The 20,557-nt window shown below is 36.9% G+C and overlaps 1 protein-coding gene across 1 annotated transcript; it reads left to right on the top strand.

Moving 5' to 3' along the window:
• Nucleotides 1-10,501: 10,501 nt before the first annotated feature.
• On the top strand, nucleotides 10,502-11,205 carry LOC133871517 (uncharacterized). The gene is made up of 2 exons (XM_062308956.1): nucleotides 10,502-10,663; nucleotides 10,804-11,205. The coding sequence occupies exons 1-2, from the start codon at nucleotides 10,502-10,504 to the stop codon at nucleotides 11,203-11,205; spliced, it is 564 nt and encodes a 187-aa protein (XP_062164940.1).
• Nucleotides 11,206-20,557: the final 9,352 nt, after the last annotated feature.

Genomic DNA, 20,557 nt, shown 5'->3' with positions numbered 1-20,557 from the left:
CTGGAGGATCAGGACTACAAGAAGGTGAATCTCCACAACAAGCACGGACATATGCTCTTATCCTTACGGATGAGGATAGAGAATGATTTGCGGATATGGAAATAGATACCTAAAGTTTAGTATGTGTAATTGCCATAGTCAGTAGGTCAACTCTTGTAATAAATCATGGTACTATATAAAATATGAATTTTCTTACACCCTTTTTGATGAATGAGAACAACGTGTGAAATTAAAATCTTGGTGGTCACTTGGTGTAAAATCAAGTTTACGGATTTATTATGTTAAGTTTACTTGTAAACATGATGAACGGTTATGGAGAATAGATCAAGATACATCACCCCTTTTTGAGGATTCTATAGGGATATATATGATCTGTTATAATAAATTTATAAGTTCTTAAGGATTAGCTAATTGATTTATATTGGCTAAAGCTTGAAGTTTTAAAGGGATAAAGGTTGATCTTATGTTATTAGTCAAAGATTGAAACTTTGATGATAGGTTTATATTTTTGAGGTAATCTTTAATGAGATATGATTCGAGTTATTGAAAGAAATTTGAAGGCTATGTAGAAAAGAACTTAAGTTGATATTGAAGAGCAATATGTGAAACTAAATCCATTTCTGGAGTTTATTTAGATTGAAAATCATATCAATGGAATATAGATTTATGTTTGAGGTAAATTTCGAGGATATAACTCAATTCGAATAAACAACTACTTGGTGTTAACATTGGAGAATTACATAGGTTAAAATTTTGGAGATAGACTGTCATATTTTGAGGATGGTGCTATCTTGATTTTGAATTCTTGCTTAATGGGAATTATTGTGAATGATATGATTGATATTTTCGAGGTTTGAAGAATTAAAGACTATGTCCTACTTGAGGATAGGAATGGTTAGACTCAGAATTAATATTTAAGGATTTTCTAATGGAAAGAAACTCCGACCCTATGGATACCTAAGGACGTATAGAGACAGTCTTATAATCGAGACGTTGGACTTTGAATGAGATTCTTCCTTAAGATTAGGAGGTGGAATTTCAATAACATAAAATGGAATTCCAACAATATGAAATAAGATGGAATTTCAGTGTCTCACTTGAAGTATTTTGATGATACAATGATTTGATCAAGTATTGCTACCACGGACAAACAAAATAGACGAGGAATACAATAAGAGCAGACCCTTACGTTGAAGCAGAGAAATGGAAACGGGAATGATAGAATAAATTAGACTCTCATGTAAGCAAAGATAAGCATTACCAGTTAAAATAAATTAAGTACTATATCTTAATATTTAAGTCGTTTTGAATTTAGATTTAGAAATCTAAATCACCGCTGAAAACTTTATGGATTTTGAATTTGGGGGACGAAATTCCGTTAAGGGGGGAGGGATGTAATACCCCGTATTTTAAGATATTGAATAAAATATCTTCAAATATGATTTAAGGTCCAATAATAGAAATATCAATTCTAATCATTTCTTTTGATGAGTCACGGCACACCTATACATAATCTTGACCTTAGATGAGTTTGTGATCAATCTTAGCCATCCAAACCATATCAACATGATTAGATAAGATTGGATTGAAGATGGGGTAAGAAGATATTTTTGAAGTGTAATGATTATTTTTGATGAGTCACCAAACTTGTTCTCCAAGTTCTTTCCTAAGCCATTGGATTTAATCAAAATGGAGAGATCTAAGCCGTCCAAATATGTATAAATAGAGTAGCACCTCTCTTTCCATTCTTCTTCAAGGATTCTTGAAATTCTCCCAAAACTCTCCATTGCAGAAACTCTCTGCAATTCTCTTCTCTTTCTTCTCTTTCACTTGCATCAAAAGGAAGAGGAACTCTCTTCCATTGTTCTTGATAAGAGGCACAAAAGAATTACTCTTCTCTCTCTTTCGGTTCAAGTAAAGTGAGCTCTCTTTTGGTGGATCTCTCTACAAAGCTCTGTCTCTCTTTCTCTTTGGGTCTAGCAAAGAGAAGAACTCTCTTCTTCTTGTTTGGAGTCACACAGTTGGTGTGTGAAAAACAGGGAAGAATCATTTCCCTTTGGTAAGTTCTTTCTCTCCTTTGCATGGTTTTGATCACTTTTGTTCAAACAATCAAAGTGAAGAAGTTTACTTCTTCTTCTTGAACATATGTATATATCTCTCACCAATTCTCTCGTGGATCTTTACCTTTCGGATTGCATCAAAGGAAACGAAGATCCTCTCATATTTCCCTCACTCGGCCAACACTAGGAGAAGTTCTCTCCATTCCTCTCTTTCTCTTCCTCTCGGGTGCCTTGCAATGAAGAGGAAAGAAGGATGTCTCTCTCTCCCTCTCTCGGGTTTTGATTAAGGTAAAAATCTCTAAGATCCTCTCTATGTTATCTCTTGATTTGTAGAAAAGAAGGAAAAGGAATAGATAAGAAAAGGAAAAGACGTTTTAAAGATAGTAAAACGGATTAAGAAAGAAAAGAGATATTGTTTTTAGTAAGTTTTGCAAAATATCACAGAAGATATTTTGAGATATTTTACAAAATATCCCAGAAGATGTTTTGAGATATTTATAGTAGATATTTTGTGATAATTTACAAAATATCCTAATAAGATATTTTAGATATTTTGATAAGATTCTTATCATTTAATGATTTAAGTTATAGTTTAAAATAGGGTCTTCAAAGCGGAGTGATTGAAATATAAATCATGCCGTTGTGATGCCCGAGTAAAAAGAATCATTTTCGGTAATTATTATGGAAAATGGTATTTTGGTAATTTTATGAAAAATGGTATTTTGGTTATTTAAATAAATATTGTTATAATGTCCATATGAAAAATGTGGCATTATACTTAACTGGTTTTATACGCCGTTACTATGTCAAAACAATAATAGGATTAAGAAGTCAGAAATAAGTATAGGGTTAAGTCTATGTTTAGTGAATTGTACTGATTCACTTTTTGTTTGGATTATATCTGTTTATTGCAGTGGTTTTATCTCTGAACGCTTTCCTGAAGCCAAAAGAACTACTGTGAGTATTTCTTACTCACTGGGGGTGATACGTGTGTCTTAGTCTTTAGCATCATGGTGATTGCTGCTTTATTTGATTGTATGCAAGTTGTTTGGCATATGGTTAACATGTTTTGATTGGAATTACATGTATGATGGTTGTATGATAACAGGTAGGTAAGTATATGTGTATACTAAGCTTATGTAACGGGTTATTAAGTTGGTTATTAATATTCTTGGATTGTGGGCATTATCAACAGTATTAGGATTGTAGGCACTGTTGGTGGTTAGTATGGATGGTGGGCGCTGTTCATGGTAGGTGTGCATGGTTGGCGTGTGGACGCAGTCAACTATAATGGTAGGTGTGCATGGTTGGCGTGTGGACGCAGTCAACTATGATGGTGGGCACTATTCATGATAGAGTATATTTGTTAGTATATTAGAGAACTGTCTTTGCTTGTGATATTGTGCATATGATATGTATATCTGTCATCATTTGGATGCATTGTATATGGTTATATAAATCAATGTGTCACTATGTGGTTGAGGACCGTTGACTCACTCGACCACAGTATGTGATTGTGGTGTGAACCACAATCACATGCGTGTTTTGCAGGAACGAAGGCATGAGCTGTTAGGTTATGGACGAGACCTTTAGTATGTAGATGTTCTATACAATGGTTATGTAATGCTTGTGCCGCATGTGGTACGTATGCTGTTATTTGGATGTACTTTATTATATCAGAACAAATGGTTATTATTTTATATATTGAGTTTATTCAGTCAGCTTTGATGTGTTATTGTAAAAGAAAAATGTCTTCCGCTGTCAATTTATACTCTGATGATATCATTGTCGATGTCATAACGATACATGAAAATTTGAAATTTTCACTTACGCCTTTTTGTAAAAAGCGGGTCGTTACATGAATGAGTTAATCGCAGGGAAAAGCATCCTGAAGACTAAGGTATCTGTAAACATGGCATAAACTTCATCTTCTAAACCGAAACGTAAGAAAAAGGAAAAGCAAGTTAAACAAGTTGGCAGAGTGTTTGTCAAAAAGTTTAACAAATCTGAAAAAGGGGACAAAGGGCAAGTGGGGTAGTAATTGTTACTACTAAGATCAACCAAGGCACTAGAAGAGAAAGTGCACTAAGTTTCTTGCATCCGTAGGTCAAGGTGAGACATCTTCCTTGTTAGTTGAAACTTGTTTAGTTACGAATCCCACTAATTCTTAGTGTGTGCATTCAGGATCAACTAATCATGTGTATAATTCGTTGTAGGGGTTCCAAGTAACCAGGAAACTTAATGAAGGAGAGATGCACTTGATGCTTGGAGATGGGTCGATGGTTTTGGTCCACTCCATTGGAATTGTTGAACTTTAGTATGAATAAAGAGTTTTAATTTTAAGAAACTATCTGTATGTACCCAACAGACGCAGAAATTTGATTTCTGTGAATTTTTTGGGTAACTGTGGTTATACCTCTTCCTTTTGGGCTAAAGTGATAATAAGGAAGGGTAATTTATTTACTGTTTTGGTATCATTGTAGATGGTTTGTATTTTATTATTTCTGATTCATATGTTCTTAACAATTATGTTTTTTGGTAACTGTGGTTATACCTCTTCTTTTAAGGTTAAAGAAATTTATTTACTGTTCTGGTATCATTGTAGATGGTTTGTATATTATTATTTATGATTCATATGTTCTTAACAATTATGTTTTAGAACCAACTCATCATTCTTTATCAATGAAAAGAAAGATTCCTTCTACTAATGAAGCATACTTTTGGCATCTACTTCTTGGTCACATTAACTCAAAGAGGATTCAAAGGCTAGTTAATGATGGGTTTTTGAACCCAATAGATTTTCAAGATTACCCAATCGACAAATCATATTTGTAGGGTAAAATGACCAAGAGACACTTTTCAGGCAAAATGAATAGAGCCAAAGATTTGCTTAAGCTAGTGTTCACTAATGTGTGTGGTCCTATGAGTGTCCCAGCACTGTTGACATATAAGTTCATTGTGAATAAAGTTGTTATTACTAATTTATTTTTTAGTATAAAGCATATGTTATTTTACATGCGTAATATTGTTCAATATATGTTTTGCATGTGAAATGCCTTTTTGAGTAAAAAGTTATCACACAAGATCCTAGTCCATAATCCTTGTAGTCTTAAACTTATGGATAGTTCACAGTCGGTAATGGAATTGGGCATTCAATTTGCGAAGACTGTTACACATCGATTCTTTGGGATTTATTTTGATCAAGTGAAGTTGAAGGTTTTGGGTTGATGTGTAGGAGTTATGCACTAAACGGGCCTTAAGAACTATTTTTTCATGAAAATACTGTCAAAGGGAAAAACTCATACTCCCAATATTATTTATGATATTGATTTTAAATCCAGAGAGGCTTGTCTATTCATATGTGCAGTGCAGATTACTTTGATACATTTATGGGTGAGGTCAAAATGATGGTCAATATACTCGGTGCGTTGGGTGATCGCAATTAACACTGTGAGAAAGCTTTTCTCGAAAAGGAATCTAAGTCCTTTTCTAAAAGGATAAGAAATTTCCCCTTGAGATTAATTTAATGGATTGGATTATTCTAAGTCTTTGTATGGAGTACTTTGGTATGAGATACTGAAATACAATGTACATGTGACAAGTCTTTCACGAGTATGAGAATAATATATATAAAAATAGGGGACTCAACGAAAAAGAGGTAGAGAATTAAATGGCAGTATCTTCACTTTAATTTTGCAACGAAGATTTCATGGAGGAATCAAAAGTCAAAAATAAGTAAATTCAAAGGATTAATTGTTTTAATAAAAAAAATATAAACTAGAGTGCAATTACAATTGTTTAGTGGAATCAATTGTAATTAAATAGGGACCGGAAGAGTCGGAACTATTTGGCTAGTTTTTATTTTTCCTTTAGATCCCTCACCAAGTTGATTTAATTTAACCAGATCGGGCTTTTTATTCATTGTGGTAGTTGTTTTTATTTATTAAAAGCATGGGCTAGAGAGAAACTTTGCATAAGATGCAAGAGAGGAGATTGGGCCTTGGGATAAAGCCCAAGTCCAAAGGAATAGTAGATGACACATGGGCCAAGGTAGTAATCACTTACTATGGCTTGTCCCACATTGCTTCTATCTTCCACTCTCCTAGTATTCAGAGCTTATAAATAGATATGCCTGTAGCTTTTAAAAAATAAGCTATTTTGCTACAGTTCTTTAGTTTTTACTAAGAACTAATATTCTTGAGTAAACTCTCAAAAATAAGTTTACAATTTGAATAGCAAGTTGAGAGCCCACTTTCTTGGTTATCATCAATCATTGGTGAGAAGATTTGAAGGTTCATCACAAGTTCTTCGTCGAGGAGCAAGGTGCTTCCTCTTGCCCATATAGCCAGGGAGTGGCCGTTTATTTTTAAACACGTTCAAGTAAGTATTTCTGATTTGTAGTTTATTATTAAAATAGCATTGTTCTTTTCTTGTTCTTCATAATTTTCGTTCCTGGATTTGGGAATTTTTTTTTCCCGTTGCACCTATGACAGGGATAAAACCCAAGCCCAAGCACTGGGCTTAGAGAAATTAACTAAGGTTAAACCCCAAGTCATAGGTGCATTGGGAGAATTTTTTCTCCTTATTGCCGTGTGGCATAAAGGGATTAATTCCCCTTGTGGCCGAATCCTAGTAGTAGTATGAAAATTAAAAGACTTCTAATTTGCCGTGTGTGATTTTTGTCAACAGAATGCAGCGAATCAAAAACAATCATAGTAAGATTCTTTTTTTCTTACTCTTACTCCTACTCTTACCCTGTTAGAAATTGGTTTGTAAAAACATGTTTATGTAGCAGAAAATTAAATTCTCAAGCAAAGATTGAAATTTATGAAGAAGATGTGAAGAACAATGCTATTTTAAAATAAATTGCAAAGCATAAATTCTTACATGAAGAATTCGGCCACCCCTTGGCTTTTTGGGCAAAAATTTGCTCCTTTCTCATCAATGAAGAACGTGTGATCCAAGGGATTATGAGACATTCAGATCTTCTCACCAATAACTGATGATAACCAAGAGTGTCGGTACATGACGCATTGGCTAGGATTTAATTCCCTAACCCATGCGTCATCTGCTATCCCCTTAGGCTTGGGTTTTATCCCAATAACCAGTCTGACCTCTTGCATCTCATGCATATTTTTTCTCTAGCCCGTGTCTTTAATAAACAAAAACAAGCATCCTAATGGAGGTCCATCGTACCATAGGAATAATGCTAGAATAATACTTTATTAGTTACTGAGATTACTTGACTTACAAGTAATTTCCTATGTTTGGAGTATATTTCTGTTTAAGTGTTGTTGTTAGTCAATAATGGGCTTGGCCCTAAAGGTTTACATAGGGTTGTTAGTCTTGGGAAACCTTATATAAGTATAACCATGTAAGAGTTTGAGGTATTGAAGAATTTGAATAAATTTCCAGCAGCCTTCTTTTCTTTGAGACGAGACTTCTCAAACAATGGTGAGACGCCATCGCAGTTCTTTTATTTTATCAAAGTTTACTGTTTGTGTTTTGTTCTAGATTCTTGAGTAATTTGCAGTGTGAGTGATATACCAACTGTATCAATTGGTATCAGAGCATGCCGGTCCCCAATGTTGTTTGTACTATGCAACCACGGAACGGACCACAGGCCTCCATCACCAAAACAATCCGACATGTCCGAGGTATTGGAACATCAACGTTCCATCAGTCTGCGTATGGACGTGGTTTGGACCCACCTCTTTGACAAGCCCGAAAGTTCTGGTGAGAAGAACCTTGACGACCATGCCCAGAGTTCACGATGCAAAAGGATAAGAATCTCGTGACAGATACGGCTACCAGTGGTTATGCGCCCAGGCGGACACAATCTCCTTTTTCTGGTCAGTGTTTTCTACAACAGGAACGTGGGGGTACCCCTCGATTCGAAGGGCACACATTTCAGGAGCGACCAGACCATAAGAAGTCCAGGATGGATGATGCTGCTAAACGTGTTCGTGTGGATGTCCCGGACTATCATGGGAAATTCGAACCCCATGTCTTTCAAGATTGGCTAACATTTCTCGAGGACTACTTTGACTGGTATGGTTTGTCGGTGGACAGACAAGTTCGATTTGCTAAAATGAAACTAAAGGGACAGGCTAGTATCTGGTGGCATAGTGTGGAGGAACATTTGCATCGGCTCAAACAATCTCCTATCAACAACTGGGACAAGATGAAGTTGAAACTTCAGAAGAAATACCTTCCCCTCGATTACGAGGACTCGTTGTTTGAGGAATTGATTTTATTGCGGCAGGGCAACATGCCCATGGATGAGTATGCGAACAAATTCCATGAACTAAGCATTCGAAGCCAAATTGCAGAAACCGGGGGGTAGACATTATCCCGGTTCAGGGCTGGTTTGCAAGAAGATATTCGCAAGGAACTTCTTACAGTGTGGCTCATGAGTGTAGAGGAGGCCTACCAACTTGTATTCTGTTTGGAACAGCAATGGCAGCTGGTGATGCCACGGCGATCTCATTCCAATTGGAGCTATTCGACACCGAAAGGCACTAACAATAAAATTTTTTTGCAGTTCATGGCTTCAAATTCATATGAGCGTTTTCGGCCACATACCACATCCGGTTGGAGTGCACCTGGCGATCGAAAGCCCAAAGATGTTGTGGCAGCCGGAGGGGAGAAGTTTGGGGATGAATGTTTCAAGTGCAGCGGTAGAGGCCATTACGCAATGATGTGTCCCACTAAAGATCACAAATTCACTCTTGTTTGTGTTGAAGACCTATTGCACCAAGAGCGCAGCGTGAACACCCTAGCACCCACTGTGGAGACTAAGGAGCCTGATGAGAGAGAGATCGAGGAGGAGATTCTGGAAAGTTCAACCCTACCTTTGTGTGTGATCCAACGCATTCTAGCAGGGCAATGTACAGACGACAAGGCAGATGATGATTGGCTATGCACAAACATCTTCCACACTCGGGTGGAACATCATGGAAAGGCACTCAATGTCACTGGTCAATGGAATGGCACTCAATGGTAGCAGTATGAATGTAGCTTCACAGGAGATGGTCCAGAAACTGAAACTGCCACTGGTCAAACATCCTCACCCGCACAAGCTTAGCTGGGTTGACGATACTTCTATTCCAGTCAAGGGCAGGTGTTTGATTTCCTTTTCTTTGGGAAAGACTTATCGTGATGAAGTGTGATGTGATGTGATCCCTATGAAGGCCTGTCACCTGAAATTAGGTAGGCCTTGGCTGTTTGATAGGAACGTCCATTTCGATGGACGACGTAATATATACTCTTTCAATTTTAAGGGGCGCCGGTTTACCCTTCAACCTATGAAACTCCAAGATTTTGACCTTCCCCACGTAGAGAGTCGAACCCTCAGTATGAGGAAATTTGTGGAGGCCTGCCATGATCGTGATATTGTGCTTGCAGTGATTACTCGCCCGGCTCATGGACGGCCTGCACCATCACCCCCCGTGGAAATCCAATCTCTACTGAAGGAATTCAGTGACCTGACCCCAAAAGAATTGCCCCACGCCCTACCGCCCATGAGGTCCATCCAGCATGTTGTGGATTTTATCCCCGAGTCCTCCCTGCCTAATCTTCTAGCATACCTCATGAGTCCCTCAGAGCACCAGGAATTGCACCGTCAAGTTACAGAGCTATTGGAGTGTGGCTTCATTCGAGAAAGTTTAAGTCCTTATAGTGTGCTCTACCTTTTGACCCTTAAAAAGGATGGCAGTTGGCGTATGTGTGTGGATAGTCGGCCCATTAACAAAATTACTGTCAAATACAGATTTCCCATCCCACGTCTTGATGATATGTTGGATGTGTTGCACGGTGCTACCATTTTTTCCAAGGTGGATTTGCGAAGTGGTTATCACCAAATTTGACTTCGCCCTGGTGATGAGTGGAAAACGGCATTCAAAACCAGAGACGGACTGTTTGAGTGGCTTGTCATGCCATTTGGACTTACTAAAACCCCTAGCACGTTTATACGAGTGATGACTCCAGTGTTACGACCTTTCATTGACAAGTTCGTGGTTGTTTATTTCGACGATATTCTGATCTTCAGCCGGGATTTGGCGGAACATGTGGATCACCTTACACAGGTACTGTGTAATCTGTGTTTTGAAAGTTTCTTCATTAACCTCAAAAAGTGTTCTTTTTGCCCAGCCCGGTGTTCTGTTTTTGGGGTTTATTGTCTCTACTGGGGGGATTTCAGCTAACCCTGAAAAGGTGCAGTCCATACTGGATTGGCCGACTCCTAATAACATCCATGAAGTCTAGAGTTTCCATGGTCTAGCATCCTTTTACAAACGGTTAATCAAAGGGTTTAGTGGCATCATGGCCCCGCTCACTGAATGTACAAAGAAAGGGGCGTTTTTGGGGACCCCTGCGACTGCCTAAGCCTTCCGGAAAATCAAAACATTACTAACTGAAGTACAGAAGTACAGGTTCTACGTATGCCCGATTTCGCTGTCCCCTTCGAGGTCGCTTGTGACGCATCTCACTCAGGCATTGGTGGCGTTCTCAGCCAGCAAGGCCACCCTATTGCATTTTTCAGTGAGAAACTCAGTGATGCAAAACATAGGTATTCCACTTATGAGCTTGAATTATATGCTATGGTGCAATTGTTAAACATTGGAGGCACTACCTGATTCACACTGAATTCATCCTGTTCACTGATCACGATTCCCTTTGGCATACTAACTCTCAAAAGAAGCTCAACTCGAAGCATGCTCGCTGGTTTGATTATCTCTAGCAGTTCACGTTTGTGCTTAAACATAAGGCGGGCATTGAGAATCGCGTAGCCGACGCTCTTAGCCGCAAGGCCCTCCTGCTTCAAAATTTGCCAGTTACTGTCCCCTGTTTTGTTGATTTACCCGCCAATTACACCCTTGACCCCGACTTTGAGTCCTTGTATCTCCGCCTTAGCTCCCACCCTCGCACTACTAATATTGTCTTCAGCATTTCTGACGGGTTTCTCTTTAAAGGGACACGATTATGTCTTCCTCGCTCATTCCTCCGCGAGTTTGTGATTACAGAACTTCTCTCCGGCAGTCTAGCAAATCATTTCGAGCAGGACAAAACACTTAATTTGGTGGAGGATCGTTTCTTTTGGCCGCATCTTTGTCGCGATGTCACCACCATTATTAAACATTGCTGAACATGTCAACTTGACAAGGGTAGCAAAATCAACGTTGGCCTTTATACACCCCTGCCCGTTCCCACTCAACCTTGGGTGGACCTTAGCATGGACTTTGTTCTGAGGCTCCCAAAAACTATTCAGGGACACGATTCTAGTTGTGTGGTGGTCAACAGATTTTCCAAGATGGCTCATTTTCTTCCTTGTGCAAAAACCTTTGATGCTTCTCCGGTGGCAACCTTGTTCTTTGCTGAAGTTGTCAGCTTGCATGGTGTGCCAACTTCCATTATCTCTGACCGTGATGTCAAGTTTGTCAGTTATTTTTGGAAGACACTTTGGGCAAAAATGGGCACTCAACTCAAGTTCTCTAGTGTGTTCCATCCTCAAACCGATGGTCAAACAAAGGTGGTTAATCGTAGCCTTGGCAACCTGTTGCGTTGCCTCATCACTGATCACCATACCACATGGGATTTGCTCCTCCCTCACGCAGAGTTTGCTTACAATAGTTCGGTCAACAGGAGTACCAGGCTATCCCCTTTCGAGATTGTCATTGGTCGGCGCCCCCAGGTCCCCCTGGACCTTACTTTCCTGCCCCTGCATTCGCTTGCTAGCCAAGGGGCTGATGAGTTTGCTCAACATATTCAAAGTCTGCATGCCAAAGTTTGCCATTGGCTGATTCTCAGTGCTGAGAAATATAAAACCACTGCAAACCTTCATCGTCGTGCTGTTTCTTTTGAAGTTGGTGATTCTATGTTGGTTCGTTTGCCCCTTAGCGTTTTGTCTGTGGTTCCTTCTATAAGCTTCATCATCGCAGGGCAAATCCTTTCTAGATCATTAAGTGGTTAGGTGCTAATGCATACCATCTCGCTCTTCCTGATACTCTTGCTATTAGCCCGGTCTTTAATGTTGAAGATTTTACTGCCTATCCGGGTAGTTTTGAAGCTGTTCCTCCTGTTGTTGATAGTCTTGTCCCTCCTGCCATCCTCCCTACCCATGCACCGCCACGTGAACAGATTGAGGCCATTCTCGATGATCAATTAGTCTCTACACACAGAAGAGGTTACCAAAAATTTCTAGTTTGCTGGAAGGGTCGCTCTCCCTTGGATGATAGTTGGGTAAAAGCTGACGAGGTTCAACACCTTAACCCCGATCTCTATGATGATTAATTGGCACTTCACTCGACTGAGTTGAGTTCTTTTCTAGAAGTGAGGGATTGATGGAGGTCCATCGTACCGTAGGAATAATGCTGGAATAATACTTTATTAGTTATTGAGAATACTTGACTTACTAGTAATTTCCTATGTTTGGAGTTTATTTCTATTTAAGTGTTGTTGTTAGTCAATAATGGACTTGGCCCTAAAGGTTTACGTAGGGTTGTTAGTCTTGGGAAACCCTATATAAGTATAACCTTATAAGAGTTTGAGGTATTGAATAATTTGAATAAATTTCCAGCAGCCTTCTTTTATTTGAGGTGAGACTTCTCAAGCGATGGTGAGACGCCATCATAGTTATTTTATTTTATCAAAGTTTATTGTTTGTGTTTTGTTCTAGATTCTTGAGTAATTTGCGGTGTGAGTGATATACCAATTGCATCACATCCCAACAAATAAAAAGCCTGATCTAGTTAATTTAATCAGCTTGGTGAGGGACCTAAAGGACAAATAAAAAGTAGCCAAAATAGTTCTGACTCATCAAGTCACTATTTAATTATAATTGATTCTACTAAACAATTGTAATAGCACTCTAGTTTATATTTTTTTAAAAACAATTAATCCTTTAAACTTAATATTAACTTTTGATTACTCCATGAAATCATCCGTAGCAAAATTAAATGTAAAGCCCAGGAAATTCAAGTTCTCAAGAACTCATTGATATTGTTGGGAAGACAATATCATTAAGTTTTTATAACCAAACCTAAATTCTTTTTAAAAGCTAAAGATCAAGTCCTAAAACTCGTAAAAAATGAAGTTAGCATTTAAGCTTAAAACTTTGTCTGAGCCAAAAACAGGTCAAACGAACTCAAATTTAATCGATTCAAATCATGTTATCCTCACAATAGAAATATCTATCACATGGTAAAATTTGGTGAAAAGTCCACCGAATGACTTTTTAGATTTATGGTTGACTATTTAGGTGCTAAGTGGCACATTTTGCTAACATTTTACTTCTAAAATTGGACATGATAAATATGTTTTTAGGGCTTATAATGACTCAAAAACCGATGCCTAAATGTGTTTTTAGGACTTATAATGACTCAAAAACCAATGCCTAAATGACCCAACTGTCGAATTTTTAACATAAATGAATTAAAAGACCATGGTTCCCAGCCCTAAGTGTCTCTAAAACTGAAGACAAGCTGATTTTTACTTAGTTAGAGGAATTTGGTTGAAAGCTAAGTCTAGTTAGACAAAAAGTTGGACTTTTAAGTGTGAAAGAGACTTTTTGTCAACAATGGAGGCTATCTTGCTTCTTGAATTCCAGCAGCCTTTCCAGCACACATCCGTGAGTTCCTTTCATTCCCCTGATGTCCTAAGACTCATATAAATATGAAACAAGCCTTTCCTACCATTCTTTCTTATGATAAGTGAAATTGCATGCAAAAACAATCAAGTCTTTCCATTTTACACTACTTGTCCAAGGTGAGGATTGAGTGAAGCTTTTCTGTTTTTCTCTTTTGTATTTTGGTCCAGCAGCCTTAGGGGAGCTAGATATACCACTTACCTTGCTCTTTCATGGCCTAGCCTTATAGAACAAAGATCAAAACCCAAAACAGCACTAGAAACTCCAAATCCGACGACTTTGGACTTAAAAGAGGACTTTTGTTTCAAAAATTGTTTGGTAAGTTTTCTATGTGTTCATGTGTTCCATAAGTGATTTCTAAGATATATTTTATGTTAATATGCTTCCTAGAACATAGAACACAAAAGAAATAGTTTCAAAAAGAAAAGAATTCAAGAAAAGAACCTAAAAGAACACATACCTTTTTTTGATCTTATTTGATATTATTTTGAATATTATAGAATTGTGAATATATTTGTATATTATTCTTGCTGTATTTTAGCCTTGTGCTGGTCTTGGATCATCATAGGTAATTTTTATTACTTGCGTATATATATATATGTTCATATTAATTGTTAGGATTCATGTTTAAGTATTATGTCACCATGTTTCGGTGTTTAAACATGAATCAAAGTAGTGATTAAAGATTCATGTTCAAACATTATATCACCATGTTTCGGTGTTTGAACATAAATCAAAGCGATTCCTATGACTGATCTCATGACATTCATAAGTATCAAATATAATCTGTGTATCTCTCTCTCTCTCTCTCTCTCTCTCTCTCTCTCTCTCTCTCTGTCTCTCTCTCTCTCTCTCTCTCTCTCTCTCTGTCTCTCTCTCTCTCTCTCTCTCTCTCTCTCTCTCTCTCTCTCTCTCTCTCTCTTTGTATATATGTGTGTGTGTATATATATATATATGTTAGTTTTTGTGTTGGCTGCATTCTGTTGGACAAAATCACTTTTATGTAATGTTGCTGCTTTCACAAGGATTTAGCTATTCAGAGTTCTTCTAGAAGATTCTGCACAGTCTATAAGTCAGAGAAATCGAATCCCTTGCAGCCATCCGGACGACGTGATATACCGTTCGGACGCCTAACTGTCCAAAGCATCATCCGTCTGGACGACGAGAACTTCCCGTTTGGACCTTCCTCTTTGTCAAGAAACTTCAAACTGCTCCAACTTGCATCTGTCCGAACGTTTCAGCAGCACGTCTGGACGCCATTCAGTGTTCGATCAGCTATGGCATTTCTTTCCAAAACACAAATATGGGAAGACAACTGCAACCGTCTGGAAGATGTGGATTCCCGTCCGAACGCGCTCATCCATAAGGCAAGTCGTGCATTCAAAATCAAGATGTTTAGACACCAGTCTTCATGATCTGGACGCGCGAGCTACATATATGGAAATTGCATGTATCGGATCAACTGTCCGGAAAACATGTCCTATGGTTTGGACGCGCGAACCCTTGATATGGAAATTGCTTGCAGCTAAGGTGAGACCGTCCTGACAACAGGGCAACACCGTCTGAACTAGGCTCAATTCAAGAAAGAATTTATGCGAAATTTGGAAAGCCGATCGCACAGTTGTCCATCCAGACGCCTTATGTCTACCGCCCAGATGGGGCCAAGGTATCTCAAGCCAGACGCTCATTTGAATCTGCAACCTATAAATAGAGGCCCCTAGGCTTAGGAATTGCAAGAATTCAGTATTGAATTCCATAGTGCTTAGATAGTTATATTTTAGAGTTATTGTGCTGAGTTTGTCTCTCTGAAGCCGTTGCCGTTGAGTGTTGTTGCTAAGTTGATTTGAAGTCTATCTTAGGGGTTGACCCTAAGGTAAAGAATTCCATTGAAGACCCCTTCAGGTAGGAGACCTAGTTGGGAGGCGTTCGTGTTGAGTTACATGTCAGAGTTCAAGGTACGACCACTACATAAGGTTATGTGAGTGCGACCGCTTTGTAACTAGCTTTGTCTTCTGAATAATGGATATTCTGAGTTTGGCTGCCCCGAAGTGGTTTTTCTCTTAATTGAGTTTCCACTTCGTTAACAAAATTCTTGTGTCCTTTCAATTCTGTACTTAGATTATTTTGTTAACACATTGACCACACACACACAGTGAATATAGAAGTCATTTATTTTTCAATATATATATATACCGAAACATGGTGACATAACACTTAAACATGAACTCTAATAGAATATATATATATATATATATATATATATATATATATATATATATATATATATATATATATATATATATATATAAGTACTATAATGATTCATGTTTAAGTGTTATGTTACCATGTTTCGGTGCTTAAACATGAATCGTGGTAGCATTTATATTCTCATATTATTCTCTTGTTTTATACTTGCGATTCTTGTGGATAATCACAATTACTCTAAAATACTTATTAAATGCTTTGACATAAAGACTTGTGTTTGAGCACTATGTCACCATGTTTCAGTGTTTGAACATAAAGTTTAAACTCAAAAGACTTATAAGTAATCACCTTTTAATATTCACGACTAAAAACAATGAATAAATGGATGTAAAAATAAACAGACTTAATATAGGAAAGAGGACTGATAAATATATTATCTTCTTTATATTTATTTATTACAGAAGAGGAGCTAAGAGACTTCACTAAAGGGTGTAAGTATGGAAGTACTTACTAAGAATGATTCTATGTTTCATTAGGATTAAATATTATATTTGTGTATTGCTTGGAAATTGTTCATGCTGAGTCCAAATAATAAAAAGGGTGTCCAAAGTCCTAATATATAACTATGCTGGGACCAGGAGGATTTCAGTAAAAACAGGTAAACTTCAAAGAGGAAGGTTCAAAGGGCGTTAACAGGGTTGAATTGGCAACCTAAGAATGAGAGGTCTAAAGTAAGATGATCATAAAATACAAACTAAACGGTCACTACGATGCATATTCATATAATTATTGCATTCATACTCTTCATGAATTATTATTAATCTGATGGTAATTTATGTATGAAAATGGATGACTCACTTGTTTGTTTATGTAAATATGACGACGTCATATTTGCATAGTTAATGATGCTAATCTGGAGAATGAAAGCATGGACCCTTATGCCAGTTTTGATAGTTTTTAGAACCATTATCAGATTATTATGTGCTGGCTTTTAATAACTAGTTGTATCTATTAATGTTTTATTTTCTTTATGGCATGTAAAATATTTAGAACGATGCCATTACTTAGTGTGCATTATGTTGCATGCTTATGAGCCGCCTATGGCACTAATTTTGATGCACCTAGTATGCATATTACATGTAATGAAAAATTCAAGTAACTTCTAATTAATGTATTGAGGTAATTCAGTCAACTCTGATGTGTTATGCTATCAATTCCTAAGACTTTAGAAAAAAATATATTCCTTTGCGAGAGTTCTATCTCTGATGTAGTAATATCACGTGGAAATCAGAAGTTTCTGCTTACAAATTTGCTAGCTCAAATTTGGGGCATTACATTAAAGCCAAGATACTACCATTTAATTGTCTATGCTTTTATCCTTGAGTCACTGATTTTACCCATAATTCTCGTACTAGTGAAAGACTTATTACATGTATAATATATTTTTGTATCTCATACCAAAATTCTCTAGCCAAAGACTGAGAATAATCTAATTCATATAATTTATCTCAATGGAAAATGTCTTATCCTTTTAATGAAGGACTTGGATTCCTTCTTGAGAAAAGCTTTCTTACATGTTAATTGTGATCATCTAACGCACCGAGAATGTTGACAATCATATTGGTCTCACCCATAAATGCATCAAAGTGATCTACACTTCACATCTAAGTACACAATCCTCTCAAGATTTAGAATCAATATCATAAGAACTCTTGGGAGTATGAGTTTTTCCCATTAACGGGATTTTAGTGGAAAAACAACTTCCATGGTCCGTTTAGTGCATTACACCTACACATCAACACAAAGCCTCCAAATTTGCCTCATCAAGACAAATCACAAAGATTTGATATGTAACAGTCTTCGCAAATGGAATACCCAATTTCATTAACGACTGCGAACTATACAAAATTTAAGTCTACAAGGATTATAGGCTAAGACGTTGTGTGATAACCCCGTTACTCACATTATAGACCGTACTCAATGTGATCCAATGGTATTTCTCATGCAAAATATACATAATCATTATTAAGCATGTAAAATATCAAATGCCTTATGCTCAAAAATAGATTAATGAATAACAACATTTATTCATAACAAACTTATATTTCAATAATAAATTGGGATTTAGGGCATAAACACCAACAAACTCCCACTTGCACTCAATTCCAATTAGGCATACATTTTACTCCCATTCCCTTTAAGTGAGGTTTGAAAATCTTCTGAGGTAAGGTCTTTGTGAATGGGTCTGCCAAATTCTCAGCCGATGAAATCTTATCTACAACCACATCTCCTCGAGTTCAATACAGCCACAACAAACAAACATCCCAAGTAAAGAATTAATTGATCTGATAAAAAATTGAAACTAGAGTTCAATTACATTTCTTCAGTGGAATTAAGTGTAATTAAATTGGAGCCTCGTGACAGTTACAAATTTAACTGGGTCACATGCCGATTAAGCTAGTTTTTATTTTTTCCTTTTGGGTCCCTCACCATGCTAATGTAATTTAACCAAGTCATGCCTTTAATTTATTGGGCTGCTTGTTTTATTTAAATTAAAACATGGGCTACAAAGAAACTGTGCATGCGTTACAAAGAGGGGCGATTGGGCTTGGGTTACCTTGAGCCCAGGGGACTGCATTTGACACATGGGCCAGTTAATTCTTCTGTGGCCCCATGCGTTAACTCCATCAGAAAGGCTAGAGTTTTCCAAGCCCTAGCCGTCCCGTGGGACCTGTAGTACAATACTGTTGCCTCGGATAACGCCCCGCTTTGACAAAAAGCGTAAGTGAAATTTTTTGAATTTTCACGTGACATTACAATCTCATCAGAGTTAAATATTGGCAACGGAATATATATATATATAATACAGACTTGGGATTAAATAACACTTCAGAGCTTCTAACTGAAATACCTCAAAATAGTTATATAAAGTATGTCAACATAATCATACAAAAGATAGTAGTCATGCCTTACAAGGAACATATAATTATATAAGTCAAAAGATCTAGAGCTTAATAATTACATAAAAGAAGGAATATAAATATTGTCTTTGAAACTAGGTTAATGAACTACATCACGATAGTTCGCAAAAAAGAGGCAGTCTAGCCTCAAATACTAGTATCAGGATCCATTTAAGGGTCTGAATAGTCCTGATATTCTTCCTCTTCATAACCTAATTTAGCATATAATACAAAGAGAAAACAACAATACAAAATACCAAAGTGAGTCCGCTGTTTCCCATAATAATATGAATGCTGTTTTATTTAATAAATGCAACATAATGCAATATGGCTTTATAATCACATGTATACGCAATATATAATCTATGGTCGCAAATCATAAACATAAATTGAATATAAACGTAATCATAAAGCAGTAATATGATAGTTTTAAATGTAGAGTTTTAGGTATTTCCCTTTTTCCACTCCTCTGTTGGCCTAGGCACGGTTAGCGTCTTATTTGAAGCCTAGGCTTCCTCACATTAACTTTTAATTATATTCTTTGGGAGCCTAGGCTCCTAGAAACCTGGGTCTTCCCTAGTGACCTAGGTACACTAGTTTTTGTATTTATTATTCTCTTTTTCGGTACTTCTACATTCACTGCACCTAGGCAACCAGTGAATCGTCATGTACCACTATGGATCTAGATCCACAGCTTGTTATTAAACAGATTATTAAAATAATAAAATATGCAAAGTTACATGCGTAAACAAGTAAATAAAGCAGTAGACACAATATTATAGGAAAAATCCACCTGCTTCGTCCTCAGTAAGTATAGAGATACTTACTATTTCTGCTTCAAAGGTTTCTCAGAAACTGTATAATTACAATCATTTAATAATACTAAATTAGTGAAAGGCATTATGAGAATGTTCATTACTACTACTTCACCTATTTATTAGAGGTTATTCTTCCATTACAACGGCTACAGATTTAAATATAATAAATATGACCTTACTCATTTTATTTTGATTTAGTTTTATTTTACACCAAATATCCACATTAATATTATAATAGTGCTACTAGAGTTATTTTCTCTTCCCCCAAAAAATATATCTTCTTTAAAAATACTTGCTTAGACATATTTATATTTATATTTGTAGGACATAGTGGACATTTAAGTTTTAAACAAGCACACAGATATTTCACTCATCCTCACAATCCACATGCATTCACTCACTTATGTATATATCACAAGTTACTAAACCCACAATCTCCTTAACACACTCACGTCAACATTCATTGTAAAAACACACATATTTCTACAAAGTCACTCACACACACATACACACGTCCTTACTATATGTATATATATCACATATCAAAATCTCAACACACAATCATTTACACTCCTTTCCCAAGTCTTATACTTACAAATTGTTGCTCAAAAGTTAGCCAAGAGTTTCTTTTCTAATGCTCGCTTCAAAGTGACCCAAATGGAACAAGAGAGGTTACTGTCCAGGAAAGAAATCCCACCAATTTGTGCTCTGTTTTTGGATGTAAAGCAGACATAGTTTCTGCTCAAAATTCCCTACTGGTTTTGTGATGGAATGAAGGTAATATGAGGCTTAAACTCTCTCCTTTTTTTTTTTCTTTTTTTTCTTTTTTTTTTTTTTTTGGTCTCATGAGGCCTTGATTACCAACCCCAA

Source organism: Alnus glutinosa, chromosome 6 (assembly GCF_958979055.1).
Source record: "Alnus glutinosa chromosome 6, dhAlnGlut1.1, whole genome shotgun sequence".
NCBI classification, from domain to species: Eukaryota; Viridiplantae; Streptophyta; class Magnoliopsida; order Fagales; family Betulaceae; genus Alnus; species Alnus glutinosa.
The sequence above is the reverse complement of the archived record's forward strand: the minus strand, read 5'-3'. Positions and strand labels throughout refer to the sequence as shown.